This window comes from Hermetia illucens, chromosome 4 (genome assembly GCF_905115235.1).
Source record: "Hermetia illucens chromosome 4, iHerIll2.2.curated.20191125, whole genome shotgun sequence".
In the NCBI taxonomy this organism is placed as follows: Eukaryota; Metazoa; Arthropoda; class Insecta; order Diptera; family Stratiomyidae; genus Hermetia; species Hermetia illucens.
In genome coordinates, this window is record NC_051852.1 from 113,143,973 (window position 1) to 113,161,333 (window position 17,361).

Below are 17,361 nucleotides of genomic sequence, written 5' to 3' on the forward strand. Positions count from 1 at the left end.
CTAATAGACTTTCAATTGGAGTTCAATCAGTATGTGGGGGCTACGACCATAGTTGATGGAAGCAAGGAGAAGATTAGCTAAAGTCTTTTTCATGCGGCAATATAATACTTCGTGGCAGTTTAATGGGGGAAAAGGAGAAAAAGGGCAGTAGTTTCAAGTACTGGAGCATTAGCTATCTAACTTGAAGCAGAATAAGTAAGTGTAAATTGTGTATGCCAAAGGTGGTAGTGTAATATGTATCAACATGAGGAAAATAATCTTCAATTATTTCAATTAATGATTATTAATTAATTGAATATGGACTTACCAAGGCTTCACGACGATCATGTCCAGCGCATTGTCCCGTTGCGACTAGAAGTTTATTTGGGTGTATGGCCAAGCTGAAATAACAAATAAAAAGAAAAAGAAAATCAATTATTCCACTTAATCAATTAAGACAACTCAATTGTGATTACACCTACTCGCCTACCTCTTAACATCATCCGTGTGACCCAAGTAATGCCGCTGGCATTGCTCATCTGGATTATATAATACCACGGCCGCGGCAACGAAATATGCCATCTCCCCGGTTGGCAACTGATACAGGTTCGACCGGCAATCTTTTCCGCGGTATCCATAGACCTGTATTAGTTAAATTACAAACAAATCCGTTAATGATACATGTGCACCTATTTTGGCTCAAACTGGGATTCAGTAGTTGCAAAGATTATACCCAATTACAATTATGCACATATGTATATACAAAAATGAAGGCAATTATATAATTTACCCAGTCTAATTTCAATTTTCTGTTTGGAGCCGGTGAAACTTTGGAAATGTCGAAGTTGTCGCGGACATCCGACGGAGCGTATAAAATAATAGGCCGCCCCCGCAAGAACAGCTTCAGCGCTCCTTCCTCCTCATTGTATGTAGCCGTATGTGTGCTGTTCGGACAGAAGAAATTCATAGAAATTAATAAAATATTTATCTTTAATGAGCATTGTGTGTTGGAGAGATATTGTACGTTAATTATCTTACGGGTTTTTGTCAACATGGCAGGAGAGAACTATTCATACATAATTCGGTTTTTATTCAACCAAAGCCTAAAAAATGTAGAATTACGCTACAATTGCATTAGCTTAGTGGAAAAAAGTTTAGAAGAAAAGGCAATCAATCTTAATAATCCGAAAATTATTCAAATATTCTAGTATGAATTTCCAAGGTCTTTGTTTTAAGATTTTAGACTTGAGGAGAGGAACGAATTCGGCTGAACCATGAATGTCTATGCATGTGCTTCTTACACAAATGTAGATACGTACATACAATTCAAACAGTATTTTCCTTGTACACCTAATTTCAGTTCATAGTGTCGCTCGATCAGCTTGAGAATAATAATGTAATTATCTCATGAATTAGCTTGGGGGATTGTTCGGCCGGCAATTATGTGAACGTAGGTTTTATCATCTTCTTTAAGTATTTATTTTTATTTTGTTTTGGCCATTTATCAGATTGGAATGACCTTGTACTGCATTTCCATATTATTTGCTGGCTAACGAGGGTATAATTACCGATGTATCTCTTACATAGTTGGGGGCTTGTATTCCCTTGTGTTGCACTAAAAGGAGTGTAGATAAGTATGGCCCTGTGTATACACATATGTACATGAAAATTTGCTAAACGCAATGCAAGCGTGACAATAGCGGAAGTACTTTTCCGTTGCTGACTAACACGTGTCAGGTAAAATGTTAATCTCACAATGACTTTAGTATTTTCCGATCCATTCATACGTTTTATTCAGTGCTTCCAAAGAATGTTACATTTCTGTGGAAAGATTTTGATCCTGAAACCAGAGTCCAGCGAATAGTTTTCAAAATCATTGCATCGATGATTGTTTTTGTTGCTTTTGCTATTGATTTCAAAAGTTTTTTAATCTTGGAAGTCAAACATTCTGGAGTAATTTAGGCCAGGGTATAATAGAACACAGTACTCGTACTGAAAAATTTGGAAGAAATACAATGTTAGTATCACTTACGAAGTTCACACATAATACGAACTATGAATTGCCCTGGACTGACTAACCTTTCTGTTATGTTTGTTTTCAAATAGGACATCAGAATAAGAAGGCATCAACAGTACCTAAAAGCCTTACATTCTCTAGCTTGAGCGGTAATTACAGAGATGCAGACTGTACATTCGGGGTTTAAACGAGATGAAGTGATGAAACTGACACGAGTTTGCCGCTATGTTATTGAACTCTAGCAAGTGCCTCGTAAGCAAAACCAGTTTCAGCATTGATGCAATGGGGACCACGCTTACTACGGCCAACACCAGATATATACCATAGTAATCTCCTGAATATAATAAAAGGGGTGGTGACATTGGCCTTTGTTAAAATACATAAAACAGCTTAATAGATTATGGATTTAGACTATGCAATATGGTTCGAGAAATCATTCTCCAAACTAAACGAGTGTTAATAGACAACCGCACAAAGGAACCTCTAGCAACTGGAACATCAACTTTAGTGTGATCGAAAATGTTTACATACGTTGCAGATTATTAAACGAGTCTATTGCAACCATCTGCAGTCCCTATTAAACAAGGAGAGAGCTTTCCCCTTGCAGAAGATGCGACTTATTCGAAGGAAAAGGCATTGCAAATCGTTTACTTGTACGAAGGGTACTGCTTTCCATTCAGTACGATATAAAAAACGATACGTTGACCAACAACGTCTTGATATTAGGAAAGTAGAAGCGTAATTTGTAGCATACTGGGAAAAGGATGGGAGAGTTAACTGTTGTGTCACAATATCATTGTTACAACTCTCGAAACATTAGCAAGTAAAAGCAAACTTCAATACTTCTTATTAATCGGTGCCAGGATGAGAAAACCGAGCGCAATGACACAAGATCGAGCAGCTTAATAGCTTTTATGTTATACCCAGAACAAGGCCCGTGACCAGCGTATCAGTAACAAGGCATGGTGGATCGAAAGCAGAAAAAACTGTGTGGCATGAAGAGAAAAAATCGCCACAGTACGTCTGAGCATCTTATGCAATTGAACAAAGTAGAGAAATATAAAGAAATTATAAGGACTTAAGTCCTGAAATCTGGACAGTTTCTACATGCAGACACGACGGGGAGTTTCTTCGACAATAAGGAAATTGCCATTCCTATAAAAAGGATCTTTGAATCCGAGTAGAACTTTCGGCCTGCAAGCGTTTCGAGTTCGCTTGCAGGCAGGAGCATATTTGAGAAAGGTAATCAAGTAGTTGTAGTGTCCGGGTAGCTGAGTGGTTAGAGCACTAGGCTACCGTACGGAAGGTCACGGTTCAAATCTCACTGGTGACAGTGGAATTTGAATCGTGATTTGACGTCGGATACCAGTCGACTCAGCTGTGAATGAGTACCTGAGTCAAATCAGGGTAATAATCTCGGGCGAGCGCACTGCTGACCACATTGCCTCCTACAGTCTACTGTAGTGTACCGTTACGGTCTTGAATGAAGTGCTCTAACACACTTCAAGGCCTAGATCCAATATGGATTGTTGCGCCAACGATTATTATTATTAATCAAGTAGTTGCAATTGTTACGTGAACGTACTTACTATTCTTCAGAACGGGAAATCTGAACTTTGAGTTAATGCACTCAAGAAGATTCAGAATTAAACGGCAGGAATAAGAATAGAATAGTTATTTTTCCTGCTGTTTGCAATTTTCTCTAGCAGCGAAGTTTTCGAATAGATTTTAAGGACATGCGAAGGAGTTTACATCGAGGGAAAGGTTTCCAAATCACTAAATAAACAGGAGAACTCTTCCATTGTAATTCGTACATTGTTCTCTATCTCCACCCTATTGCCCCCAACAAATCCGTGCTTAAGTTTATTGGTAGCTTTACTGCAAAGTTTGCTATGGAGTCGTAATATTAAGTCTGGAAACGTTTCCAGATGTGCGATATCGCAGCAACTTTATACTTCGTCGTGATATAGTCGAGGTAGTCGAACTATTCAAAGCCGCCGGAAATCAGTTCGAACTAAGGACATGGTATACGACAGATCAGAATGGCATCACTGGAAGAATGAAACTTACGATTCTTGACAAAGCGGAATGCATGCGATACTAAACACTCGGCCAACAGCTCTTCTGATCAGTGGCCAACAGGGCCTCCACCTCAGCACTTGATGGGAAATTAACAGGAACTGCTTGGTACATAGAGGTAGAGTTTAACGTGATGAAATTTTGAGTGTTGGTGGTCCATCGCGTTCCTGAAACGTCCGTAGGGACTACTTGGAGGGAAGTTTGACACGAGGTCCCTTTAATGCTATTTTGCTGGATAGTACCGGGATACATATTGATTGTCGAGTCTGATAGATGGAAATATTGTTTTTGAAAGCGTTATCATTTCTGAGGAACCAAACTCTCCCTCATGGGACTCCAGGAAGTAGTGCTCAACAGATTTTTAACGCAGGGAAAATCGTTATGAAGGGATATTTAAGAGTTCGAAAAGAAAATCGCGATGAAGAGGAATAAAAGGATGAGAAAATGGACAATCATGCATCAGAAGTAAACTTTCTGGAGCAGTGATCAGATTGATAACGCCAAAAATTTTTCTCAGCCATCATCAAAAAGGATCTCATTATGAAGCAAACGAAGGCGGTGAATGCGTTCCTTTACGCCAACCTTGAGAAGGAGATTTGCATGAGCACTTGCGAAGGAACAGAGATGAGAATTACATATATCCGAAAACTAGAAAATACACTGTAGAGCTTTAAGCTACTTTAGGAACCTCCTCGAAGATATGGGTATAAATCAATGCAACCCGATGTTTACATCTGTAGACATGAGACCGTTTTGAAGTGGAAGCGGATTTCATTTCGAATTTCAAGCAATATAGAAAACTTATAGGATGCTTTGAATGGTTCATAGACCTACAACATGGTTGGCAACAGTATGCTTCAATAAAAATAACAGTCGCTCATCCTTTTGTTAGCAAGCATTTTTCCAGGGCCCATAAACTTCACCATAAAAATTTTTCCAAATATAGTCTCTCCAACAACAAGGAATGAACCACAAGGGTCACGAGCCCGTTAGCTACCTCGTACCTACCCTACCCTACGCAATGATATTCCCTGCCCCCTAGAGACTTGATCCTGTGTTTAGTCTTCTTGATACCGACTTAAAATATAAGGAGGAATAAAATAAAAACCGGATACTCCATTCGCAAAGGAAAAATGGGATCAGGAGACTGCGCCAGAAAACTACCCGAAAATATGGCGGCAAGATGTTAAACGAATTGTTGATAGTGAAAAAGGAGATTGGACAGTAAGTCGACCGTAGATCTTCGTTTGTATATTTATGTTAAATAATATAATATTGAGTATGTCTTGACTTTTTTGTTAAAAACAAGTGAAAAACCAAAAGGTTGAACCTTCAGGTTTCACACTTGTATATGTATTTGTATTGCGTTTGATCGCAGCTATATGTATATCCATTGATTGATATTCTACGCTTCTTAAAATTTTATCAAAAATAACAAGCTTGCCAGAATCTAAGAAATATGGTTGTATTAACTTTATTTGAGCAGAGTTCTGGAGGTTCTGCGATGCGCATTGACACTTCCATTAATAAAGGTTGTTATGATTTTGTAGAGGATTGGTTTTGGTGACAAGGTAGGTAATCCCCGTAGTGAAGGGGTGGAGATTCCTCCGGCCGACTAATGACCCGGTTTACGCGAACCGACCGTGTGTACTGGTAAACATTTCGTACCAGAAATTCTATACATTATCCAGACCACGACCCCTCCAGTTATTTGAATTGTTAAAGTTTCGTAAAAATTAATGACTGGGATAGTGGCATGACTGGTGCCTTCGCGGGTAATCAAGCTCCTGTTCCTTTGCTTTTGTTACACTAACACACTGACTGGAGACTCTATATTGCTCTTCATAGAGTTATCTGAGAAGGTTCTGCTGGTTCCTCGCCTACGTTAACTTCTCAACACGAAGGAAGCGGGTTTGCGATGCCATCGCAACTGACTGTATACGACAGAAAGTTCCTATTTGAGTGTATCCAAAATTTTAACACTAGGAATGATATAAGAAATAATAAAAAACTTGTTGTTTCTTTTTCGTTGGTGTATATATTTATTCTTGCAAATACCGATATTTTGGGAACCACTTGTTTCCTTCATCAGTGGTATTTGCAAGAATAAATATCTACACCAACGAAAAAGAAACAAGTCATTTCTTATTTCAGATAATTAATCGTTGGAAACACCGCATAATTACACTCAGGGGATGATATAGTTGCGACTAATCTCTTTAGTTAATTCTTCACTTTCTGCCAGCATTGCCAGTGCTGGTTTGAGTTAGCCTAGCAACGTCCTGACAGATTTTCCACTTGCAATTGCATCACAATACGCAAGTGAGTGTCGTTACAACATTGAAATATCAGCACACATACAAAATGCAATCTCATCATTGATTGGAAATAGAATTTTCGGAGTTGTTAGAGATGCATTAAACCTGGATGTACCTGGTTTAAACAAAGGATCCATTTCCGAAAATGCGATTCCCGCTCTTTGGAATTCGTCCTGAATCTCAGTGGAGACTTCAGCTTGCCGGTGAAGAAGAGCGTTTCGGCGAAAACTGAACTTGCTGCATGTTGTGCGGCGAGATGTTGCCTTTGTCCCCATCGACACTTGGTCACTAATTTCCGCGATCACCTCAACTCGAATACGCTCCCTCATATCGGTTTGAATTGTGTCGTTGCGGATAATAACGTGGTATTGGTTTGCAAATAACTGCATAGCAACGCCCGCCCATTGCGGGAAACGCTCGACGAATCTTTGGTTCAACAAGGTGCGGTAGGAGGCCGTTGAAGACCTTCAAATTTTCTTCTTTTTCATTTGATAGATTTGCATTTTATGCTTAACTACTAGGTGTGGTCATAACTTCCTTAGTGAGTAATCTAGAAGACAATAAATTTTCCGTACTTCCTTCACCTATCCACTGACAACACTCTAGTGGCCTAAAGTCATTTAGACTTAAGTTATTTATCCCTTCTCATTCTCAACCGGGCTTCTGGTTGGAAATGAAGGTTCCTTTCACAACTTTCCCTTAAATTTCGTTTCTGCCAAATCTGGTGACAAAAGATTACAGGGTGGCATGTCCAACACTATCGTATCGATTGCTACATGATGCTCCAACACTCCAAAAATAAAAAAAGTATTCGCTAGATAGGAAGACCCCTGGTGCGGTATAGAATTGATAAAAAGAATGCCCAATTTAGAGTGTTTCGGCTGATTCCTAACATTGAAGGGAGTCATTAATTCGTAAACTATTGGATCAACCACGAAAGTAGAGCATATGGAGAAATTTATCAATTAATTTACAGCTATCATACTACAAACCAAAAAAAACAAAAACCAAAGAACGAACAACATCGAATCGCACTGGTCAAGTGAAAACAATAAAGATAGGCGACTACAACTTTGAGACCGTTTGAAAATGTCTCCTATCTAGGGTCGAAAATTACAACCCATAACAGCTATGATGATGAAATCCACGCAAGGTTGTTGGCAGCCAAAAGGGCCTATTTCAGCTTACAAAAACTGTTTCGCTCGAAACGTATGGATGAGTATGATCCAGCCCAAAAAGTCTATAAGGGCAATATCTATGGTAGAAAAAGAAGACGAGGCAGACTCTGCTTGAGATGGAACGATGGCGTAGACCAGGACGCCAGATAACTTTTAGGGATATCGAATTAGTGGACCTCGGGGTAAAACCGGGATGTCTGGAGTTCCTTATTAAAGCAGGCCTAGACTGGATACCGGTTGTTGCGCCCTTGATGATGATGGTAATCACACATGTGTGCTGTTGTGGTTTCCACGCTTGTGTCCTACGTCTGGTTTGAAATTTACTTCGGCTTCCGTTCTAACAGTAAGTTTGTGGAACCTGTATCTTTTGTCTATGAAAACCAACCAAATTACTACCCTACATTTTGAACGCTAGTGGGTAGTTGTTTGCGAATATGTTGAAAACAACCCTTTAGTATATATTTGTCCTTATTTCTGCGGAAGCCAGAAAAAGGGCAACTTTTTTAACTTTTCGGTTTTCTTTAAGAAAGGGATTGCCCTGAATGATAATCGTCCACGCTAGTACAAAATTCGGCAGGCCTGTCAAGAGGGAGATGGAAAGTGAGCGATTCACCCGGGTCTGGAGTTTTCTCGGGAGCCTGAAGCAGGAATTTAAATGAGAAAGTTCATATTAAGGGGCTCGCATAGTTTTCAATCCAGACCTGTATAATTTTCACCACGGGTCTGATCTTCTCACATAATTTTCACCCCGGACCCAGATTTTCTCTCCACGGTCGTGTAAACAGGCTTTAAAGAAATGAATATATAAAAAAAATTGTTCCAAAGACGCTTTCAGAAAGTATATATACTTTAGTTACTACCTTAGGTGGCTACCTATTTTTCCTGTCTGCTATTGGTAAAAGGTATAGCTTTTCTGAGTAATTTGGTGGGGCAACCATCCGATGTTATTTGTGAAATATATTTCTAAAAACAACAAAGAGCTTCCAAATAAAAATTAAAATCCGGGAATCGAGTATAAACCAATCAAAGCGTTGATCTAGACATAAAAGATACAATTCCGGGGTTGAACGAAGTTACTAAATATCAAGGATGCTACAAGTAATTGGGGAAATTCTGAAGAAATAGCTGTTAGTTATTATTAGAGGGAACCAGGGTTGCATTCTGTTACCGATATTATTTCTTTTTGGTTTTAGTCAAGTTTTTCATGCTGCCTTGTCTGGAGGACGTAGAGGCGTCGTGACGGGGATTGCGATTATAATGTCGGCCCGCTTACTCACCGAGTTATGGACCTTGGCAAAATGGCTCTGCATTTGGAGAAGGAGGCAAGCAAAGTCAGATTAGGAATAAATTCCAGCAAAATCAAGGTTCCTATTTTGACTGGTCATAGAATCTTCCTATCTGAAACTGTTCAGCATTAATAATTTTTCTGTGTGGAAAATGATCAGCAGTGAACTCAAAAGCACCAAGTCTTCGTCAATATTTATTTGTGTCGTGTTATCAGGGTATTCTAGACTGCTTCTACCAATTTTTCGAACGAAGAACTCCGCCGGTGTACCGCTCAGATATACCAGGATGTGTTGATTAGGAAGTAGAAGTAGCAGTGGTTAGGTCTCAAATACATACAATTAAAATCACCATGCCATCAGAATCTGATCGCAAATAATCAAACTATACTTGCCGGAGAAAACGACCGGATTGAACTCTAGGGCTAATCAGAGGAATCTGTTAGGACCCCCTTGTTACTTGAAACCTCTGTTCGAAAGCAGTGCTTCGTATCATTTATTTGCGTTTAGGCAGCGCAATAACTTAAGTTAACGATATTATCCGAAATGCACCAGTTTTACTACTCTATGTGTTCTGTTTATTGCTGTCCATAGTCTTAATTCAATCTAAGAATTCATCGAACGAAAGACCGCTCAAGAAGTTATTGATCCATTTGAAAAATTTAATTGTTTAGAAGCCTAGGGTTGCTCCAATAATATTTTCAGCTTCCAATGTGCTAATATCCAGAAAAGGGGATTTTAGTGCTACATATGAAGAACTTCCAAGGTCATCTACTTTTTGCATACGTGGCCTTTGGTAGTCTTTATCTTTTAACTTTCCATCAAGTATCGTGATAATGAGTTCAACGATTTTTTCGTAAGCTGCCAGTAATAGACAGGTAGGGGGTGGATAGACAGAAAGACAAACGAGCAGAATCCTTCCTTGATAATTTGCAAAAAAATAAAACCCCCAAAATGCTCATTGGTTAGTTAAAACTTTTGTGTACTGATGGTATATGCATTTCCCGTAAGCGAAGGGATTAATCTTTCCAAATTCGCGCTTATCTTTGTTTGTTTTGCGAAAACCCGATAAAGCCTTTATCGATTCCACTTGTAATTTTCGTGTATTTTATTGACGCTAATAAATTCTGCAATGCATTCGCATGAAAATAATATTTGCGGAATATCTTAATTATGAGTATCTAATATTTGGCGATGGGCTGAACTCTAAACAGAGATATATGAATTTTTCCGCTTGTTAATATGCGTAGTACCCTTAAATAAGCAACAATAATTAATAACTTTACAAACCTCGACATTTCCGCAAGTCCTGGTTCTACAGTAAACGGTTTTTTATTCTTCCACCGAGATTAAGTAATAATTGTTGGTGTTCCACAACGGTGGTTAGCCAAAACTGCGAAACAACTAGGTTTCACCAATTTATTGTTCTGCTTCTTGGCCACTTCTGGAGGCTCCAAAGAAGAGATCTTTCGAGTTCGGGAACTCCACCGTAAACACCGCGCGAATAGATTGCCTTATATTGCACTCAATTAACACATTGGACTGACGATGCTTCCACTTCTTATATGGCTAATTGTTCTCCATCCGGCAATTCTGAATGAGAGTCAGTCCAATTACTTGAAAAATCGAAGCACTTGAGTCACACACTGACCGCGATTTAGTTCTGGCTGCAATTACTGCCAACAATTCCCGTAAATTGATACACCGAATGCTAGCCGGACCGACACAATGATTGATACAGGGGAGATGTGATATAATGATTTCTTGATATGTGTGGAAACGGTACTAGCGGCAAGAAAAGCCTTCACAGGTGAGAGTCAGACACCGTGTGATGTGTGGAGGTTTTTCGCGAAAACAAGTTTTAATGGAGCTGCCCAGAGTCGAATGACTCCAACTTGCGAGACGGCGACCGCGGCTTGCGGCTGCGTGGAGTCTTGCGTCAATTCCACTCCATTGGGAGGCTCTTTTGCGGCGAAAAGCCAAAGCCCGTCGTGGTTGGCCCCAGAAGCCCCAAGGCCCAAACCGGCGAGCTTTTGCTTGAGATGAATCATGCCTTGCTGGGAAAATCGTTTAGCAGTTTCATATGTTTGTGGCAAACGACTTCTGATTCTGTATGTGGATTGCTAGCCATGCTGGCTATAAAAGCTTGGATATGTTAGCACGAATTGAATATCTAAAGCTAGAAATGAACAATTCTAAACGAACTTCAAATAAACGGTGACCGAACAATAATAGTTACCCAAGCTTATATAACATACAAAAGTGGAGTTATGTTGGGTTGTTCTAAATAGTCAATGAAAGTTTTATGAAAATTTCAATAAAAGTATGTATGTATAATAAACTATCATATATATATTGGTGTAAGTAGATCAGCGCCCTTGTGAAAATGCAGACTCCGAAAGTGTGTTGAATAGGAAGAGTGGGGCGAGTTGCAACAAGGATAGGTTGCATCAAATGATTTAAATCTCGTGCCATTCGTGTTCTGCTATGTCGACCGTTTTGAGAAATCGTTCGTCCTTATGTTGGCCATCAACAGTGAGAAACGGGGGTCATGTCGTCGGCGCTGTCTCTTCTAAATGTAAGAACATTGTTTTTAGAGGCGATAAGTATAAGTAAGTCAGTTTTCACGTCATACACTCACTGTTAAGGTTTTGTGTGAAACAAAACCTTATTAACATCGATTTAATGTGTGTCTGTCACACCCGATTTACTCGGAAATGGCTGAACTAATTGTCACGGGATTTGGTAAGAAGATGTTGTCTATGAATTCCTTTACATAGAGCCACTGGTGCCATTTTGTGTCGAGTTTGAGGGCGGCTTTTTATGCATGCGAATGTGGGCTGCAAAATTTTTTTTTTCACCGAATATAGTCATGTGGGGTATTAAATAAAAGGACTCAAGTAATACTTTCCGAAGCATGATATTGGGTGAAACATAGGGGAGTGAGGACTCGAAATGTGTGCCCCAAAAAGTGAAGCATGTCTCGTTCTCAAGAAGTGTCCAACCGACAAATTTGAAAAAATTTACAATAGTGCATTTATACGAAACCCAGGTCTCAAATTACACCCCATTCCGATATCTGCTCAAATATAGTTAATAATAGCATATTAGATGGCTTTGATATGAATATACATAATCATATCTAGATTTTAGCAATTAATGAAAGAATTTTTTGCATTTTTTGCTATGTACGAATGGAAAATCGTGCGTAGGGAGTTCCTTACATAAGATGTACACAAAATCTTTCACCCGAAGCGTCCAGCTTCCGGCGTCCCGACTTGTTTAATATAGTAGGCTGGTTTGCTGAAGTTTTTTTAATTAATTTGACAGTAAACCTTAAAATTTAGTTAGAAGGAAAGATTTGTCTGAACACCATGGACGTGATAGTCCGTATCATGACAGGAGAACAAAGTTCTAGCTGCCTATGGTAAAATGGAGATGAGATGACGACTTTCTCGCTTCAAAGTATTGTTTTATTATTATTAGGGAAAGTTCAGACGAAAATTAGAATTGACAACGTTGTTAAAGGCTTCAAGTAAACTGGTAATTTTCTTGTTGATGAAGCCAAGATTCTCGAACATTTCTTTGTTTCGCAAGATCTGGTGTATGAGGTGGAAAGAGGCAAAGCCTCTGGAGACTTAGACACTAGTGGCCCATTGTACACGATTCCTCAGCCTAACATAATATCCCGAATTCATTTATGTATCGGAGGATTTCCGTTAGTGTATTTGATGCTATCCGCTGCCGTTGAAGTATGCGATATTTTTCGTGGATACCGCTTCCTCATTACAGGATGGATTTATGTTATCCTCTTGTAGAATCCCCATTCTGAACATATCTTAAACCTGGAAGGCAAAGACCATTCAATTTTGCTCCTTTTTGCAAGTAATCCCATTGTTGTTTTATTTGGATTTTCTGAAAGCCTGGGGCACCAACTATCAATCAATCAACGGCGTCATGTGCATTTCCACACACTGTTCTGAGATGCGACTCTACGTCATCTGCATAAGCTTAAGCGTGCGTTGGCAGATTTGCAGTTCGCAGTAGTAGTGAGTCGATCAACATACTCCATAGGCATTGCGAAAGCACATCTCCTTGAGGGCAGCCGCTTTGTTGTTAGGTAGCGATCAACCACCACTTCAGCACATAGCAACTTCTGCGATAGCATAATATAGGCATACTTAATTAAAGTTTCATCGACACCATGGTCTACTTTCAGAGTTGCACCCGCTATCTTTGAAAGCGAAGAGTGAACAGAAGACTCGCAGGACTTTTCACGCCGGTAAGCTGTTGATTGTCATTTAGTGGGTGCCAAATTAGCACCTTCTCACAAATGTGACACTCAAGCAGTGATTCCAGACATTTCAGCGAAAATTGCGTTAAGCTGATAGCAGACTCACAGGACGTTGGTAAGCTGTTGGTTTTTATTTAGTGGGTGCGACATTAACGTCCTCTCACGAATGTGACACTGACCAGCTTCTCCAGACATTTCAGCAAAAATAATGGTAAGCTATTTATCTGAAGTTCTTTGGATTGGAATAGTCCTCTTTCCCGGGCTTAGATGTGAAGACTACCCTAACCTTCTACGAAGAGGTAGGCAGCCCAGAGCAAGACATCCCCTTTAGAAGTAACTTTAAGTGCTCCACACCTTCATTTAGCATCGCCATGCCAGGTACTTTGAAGTGTTCAAAGGATAGTATGGCAGCTCTCGCATTTTCATTGGTAACATACAAACATCTGTTTTTTTTTTTGTGCGTACACGGAGGTGGAAAATCTTAGAAAGACACGTCCGCCGCAGCTCCGCCGCCCGAACGCCGGAACTACAGCGGGCGCGTGTGGGATTCACACTGCCACTAAAAACCACCCCCGGTCTCTCCAGCCCCAGCCCAGCGGGACCACCACGCGGGGTAGGTTTGCCCTTAGGCACTCGTCCTTCTCCTATTTGCAGCTTTCCTCCTTCTTTGTTCCTTCAGCAACTCCTCCTGCATTTGGATGATTGCGAAGCCAACTGCAGGCCACTTCTCCTCGAACTCCAGCATCTCAGTAACCAAGCTCTCCGGGGTCCCGCTCCTGGCCAGCACCTGGTTTAAACTCCTTCTCTCCATCGCAAATCGTGGGCAGTGAAACATCACATGCTCTGGATCCTCCGGTATGCCATCGCATCTGGGACAGTTCGGAGAATCATCTAACCCAAAGCGGTGCAGATACTGCCTGTAGCAACCACCGTGTCCCGTGAGGAACTGGGTAATGTGGTAGTTGGTCTCCCCATGTTTTCGCTCAAGCCACACCCTAATGTTGGGAATGAGCCTGTGCGTCCACCGACTTTTCGTAGACTCGTCCCATCTGCGTTGCCAGAGATCAAGCGACTCTGACCTTGCCGCATTTCTATGCTGTGCATGCCCCTCCATACGTCTTGCATTGTACAGGACACTCATTTCTTTGGCCAGGACGTCAACCGGGATCATGCCTGCCACCACCAATACTGCCTCATCTGATGTGGTTCTAAAAGCACTGCAAACCCTCAAAGCCATCCGCCGGTAAACCGAGTTCACCTGCTTCCGTCTCTGAGAGTTTACAAGTGCCTCTGCCCACACAGGCGTCGAGTAGAGCAGGATGGAGCGCACTACTCCGGCTAGTACCAACCTCCGGCAATGTTTCGGTCCACCAATATTTGGCAACATTTTTGCAAGTGCCGTGGTGGCACCGGCTGCCTTTTGGCATGCATACTCTAGGTGTTCCCTAAAACTCAATTTGGTGTCAATTACTACCCCCAGGTATTTAATAGCCAGCTTTGATACGACCGTATGTCCACCGACCTCCAGTTTCACAGTGTTGTTTTTTCTGCGGTTCGTTATTAAGACCGCTTCCGTTTTCGCGTCCGCCAAGGTCAGCCCGGCCTTTTCTAGCCAGGACTTTACCGCTCTCACTGTTTCCGTTGCGTAAACATCCATTTTGCTGCAACAACCACAGCTAGGTCATAAACAAAGCCGACAATCCCTGTGGTACCCAGGCCGTGACAATGTACTTTTTGGGACCCTCATCCGCCCCGTACCAGAGAGTCCTCTCTGAGAGGTAGTTTTCCACCAAATTCTCTAAGTATCCGGGGACACCTATGTCGGCCAACGCCCCTTTAATTCTATTCCAGTTGGCCGAGTTGAATGCGTTTTTGACATCCAATGCCACCACGGCACAGCAGCCGCCAGAAATCAGTGCACCTTTTGCGTCCACCGTAGAGTGGGTGCGTCGGAACCCAAACTGGCGTTCCGACAAACCATTGCTGGCTTCGACGATGGGCAGGAGTCTGTTGTAGATGACTCTTTCCATCATCTTCCCCATTGTATCCAACAGGCAGATAGGACGATACGACGCTGGGTTTCCAGGTGGCTTGCCAGGGTTCGGAAGCAACACCAACTTTTGCTTTTTCCACTGGGCAGGGGATATTCCTTCTTTTAGGCACGCCTCGAAGGTGTTGGCGAAAAGGTCGGGCCTAGTCTTCACTGCCAGTTTCAAAGCTCGGTTGGGGATGCCATCCAAACCTGGGGCCTTGTTGTCACCGAACCTACCATATATTTCCCGCAGCTACTCCACAGTTACAGGCGGTATTATGCCGTCATTTAGCTGGACAAAAATTTGCCTTCCCCTATTTTCGTGGTGAGGGAACAGAGCGGTAACAATCTGTTTCAGGAGGCGCGGACAGGTCACCTGGGGTGATTTCCGCAGCCTTTTCATCACCACTCTGTAAGCCTCGCCCCAAGGGTTTATGTCGGCATGGTCGCACAGCTGTTTGAAGCAGTTCTTTTTGCTCCTCCGAATGGCTTCCTTTAGGCGGCCACGCAATTGCTTGTGTGCCTCCTCTCGACCGTCGCCACCGGGTTTTCCCCTGAGCCTCTGGCAAAGCCTCCTTGCCCGAAAACATGCGGCTCGCAAACTTGCGATTTCGTTGTTCCACCAGTAGTTGGGTTGCCTACTGGGGAGCAATCGCCTTCTGGGCATAGTAGCATCATATGCTTCTGTCACCCATCGAGTGATCTGGGTAGCTTTCTCTCCAGTCGTACCATTCAGGGATATGTCGGATTTGAGCACCGCGGAGAACGTGTCCCCCTCGAAAGCTTTCACTGTCCAGCCAAGCATACCACCCGGCTCTTTTTCGAGCTCGATGCGCTCTTGATCTTCATGCAGATTGCCTGGTGGTCGCTGTGAGTATAATCCTCACTGATATGCCAAGCGATTCTACTGGCTAAAGTGGCACTCACGTATGTCAGGTCCACTATAGACCCCAGGCCCCTTACCAGGAAAGTGTACGAAAACCGAACATTCGCCAGTACCACGTCTAGCTCCGCGAATGCTTCGAGGAGAACACGTCCCCTCACATTAGTTATTCGGCTGCCCCATTCAAGAGCCCACGCATTGAAATCGCCTCCTATTATGATCGGCCAACGTCCTCTTGCATCCAAAACAAGAGCGGCAAGCACCCGCTCATACTCGACGAGTGTAGCGCTGTGTGGAGCATAGCAACTGTAGATGCGGATGCCCTTCACCTTCGCTCTGATGAAGCCCTCTTCCGGATGTTCCATTATTTCCTCGAAGGCTTGTTCTCCACAAGTCCACAGCGCTGTCTGGCCCGTTTGTTCTTTGACCCAAACGCTACCACCGTGGTTTCGGTATGGTGCACTTAGTATGGCCACATCGATGTTTTTCTCGCGGATGGTTTGCGCGAGTAGATCCTGCGCCGCCTCGCAGTGGTTGAGGTTGATTTGTATCAACCTCATCTGCGATTTGTGCTAAGGGCTTTCCTGTATTCCGGGCACCTGCTGCTGCCTGCAATGTGCCGATGGTCCACACCCTCCTTTCCTTTGCACAGTAGACAATTTGGGTCAGCTCCGGAGTCCATGCTGATATGGCCTTCCACTCCGCATCTCCTGCATTGCTTTGACCTGTCATTTGGGCTAGTGCATGGTGAATGTTCCTGCGCTCCTTTACAAACTCACACAACTCCATGATCTTTTTACGGAGGGGAGTAAAGGCAGCTCCAGACTGATCATTGCCCAAAACATCGCTCGGATGAATCGGCGTCAGTGATTCTTCCTCATCGAAGACTCCCGCTATACGCTTCCCACTGGGGGTAGCGATCGTGGGGGCTTGTGCCCGTGTGGGAGGGGATCTGCGAAAAATCGAGCTCCTTCTAAACGGGTCCGTCACTGGAGCCAGTTCAAGTTCCTCCCGTACGCTTGTAACATTAGACGCCACAGTAGCCAAGGATCCAACTACTGAGGCACTGCGGTCGTTGGATATCGACGGCCGGGAGCCCGCTTGCTCACTCCCAAAAACCGCCGGTACTGGGTTTCCGAAGCCCTGCATCGTAACTTCATTCTTCTTCTGCTCCTCCATGTTTGGTTTTATTTCTGGGTATCCTTCCCATAGACAATTTGTATCCACGGGTGGGCGTTTACTTCCCACCTACCCGGCCAGCGCATAAACATGCCCATACACGCACATCTCCGGATGCG

At 42.5% G+C, this 17,361-nt stretch overlaps 1 protein-coding gene across 3 annotated transcripts in view; it reads right to left on the minus strand.

Annotated features, from left to right (window-relative positions):
* LOC119653573 (echinoderm microtubule-associated protein-like 2) overlaps positions 1 to 17,361 on the minus strand; it is a 217,002-nt gene that overhangs the window by 20,526 nt on the left and 179,115 nt on the right. For all 3 annotated transcript variants that reach the window (XM_038058304.1, XM_038058303.1, XM_038058305.1), the window contains 3 exons: positions 770 to 923; positions 470 to 621; positions 308 to 380 (listed from right to left, as the gene is read on the minus strand). In XM_038058304.1, coding sequence (XP_037914232.1) covers positions 308 to 380; positions 470 to 621; positions 770 to 923 — 379 coding nt within the window. The remainder of the gene's footprint in view (positions 1 to 307; positions 381 to 469; positions 622 to 769; positions 924 to 17,361) is intronic.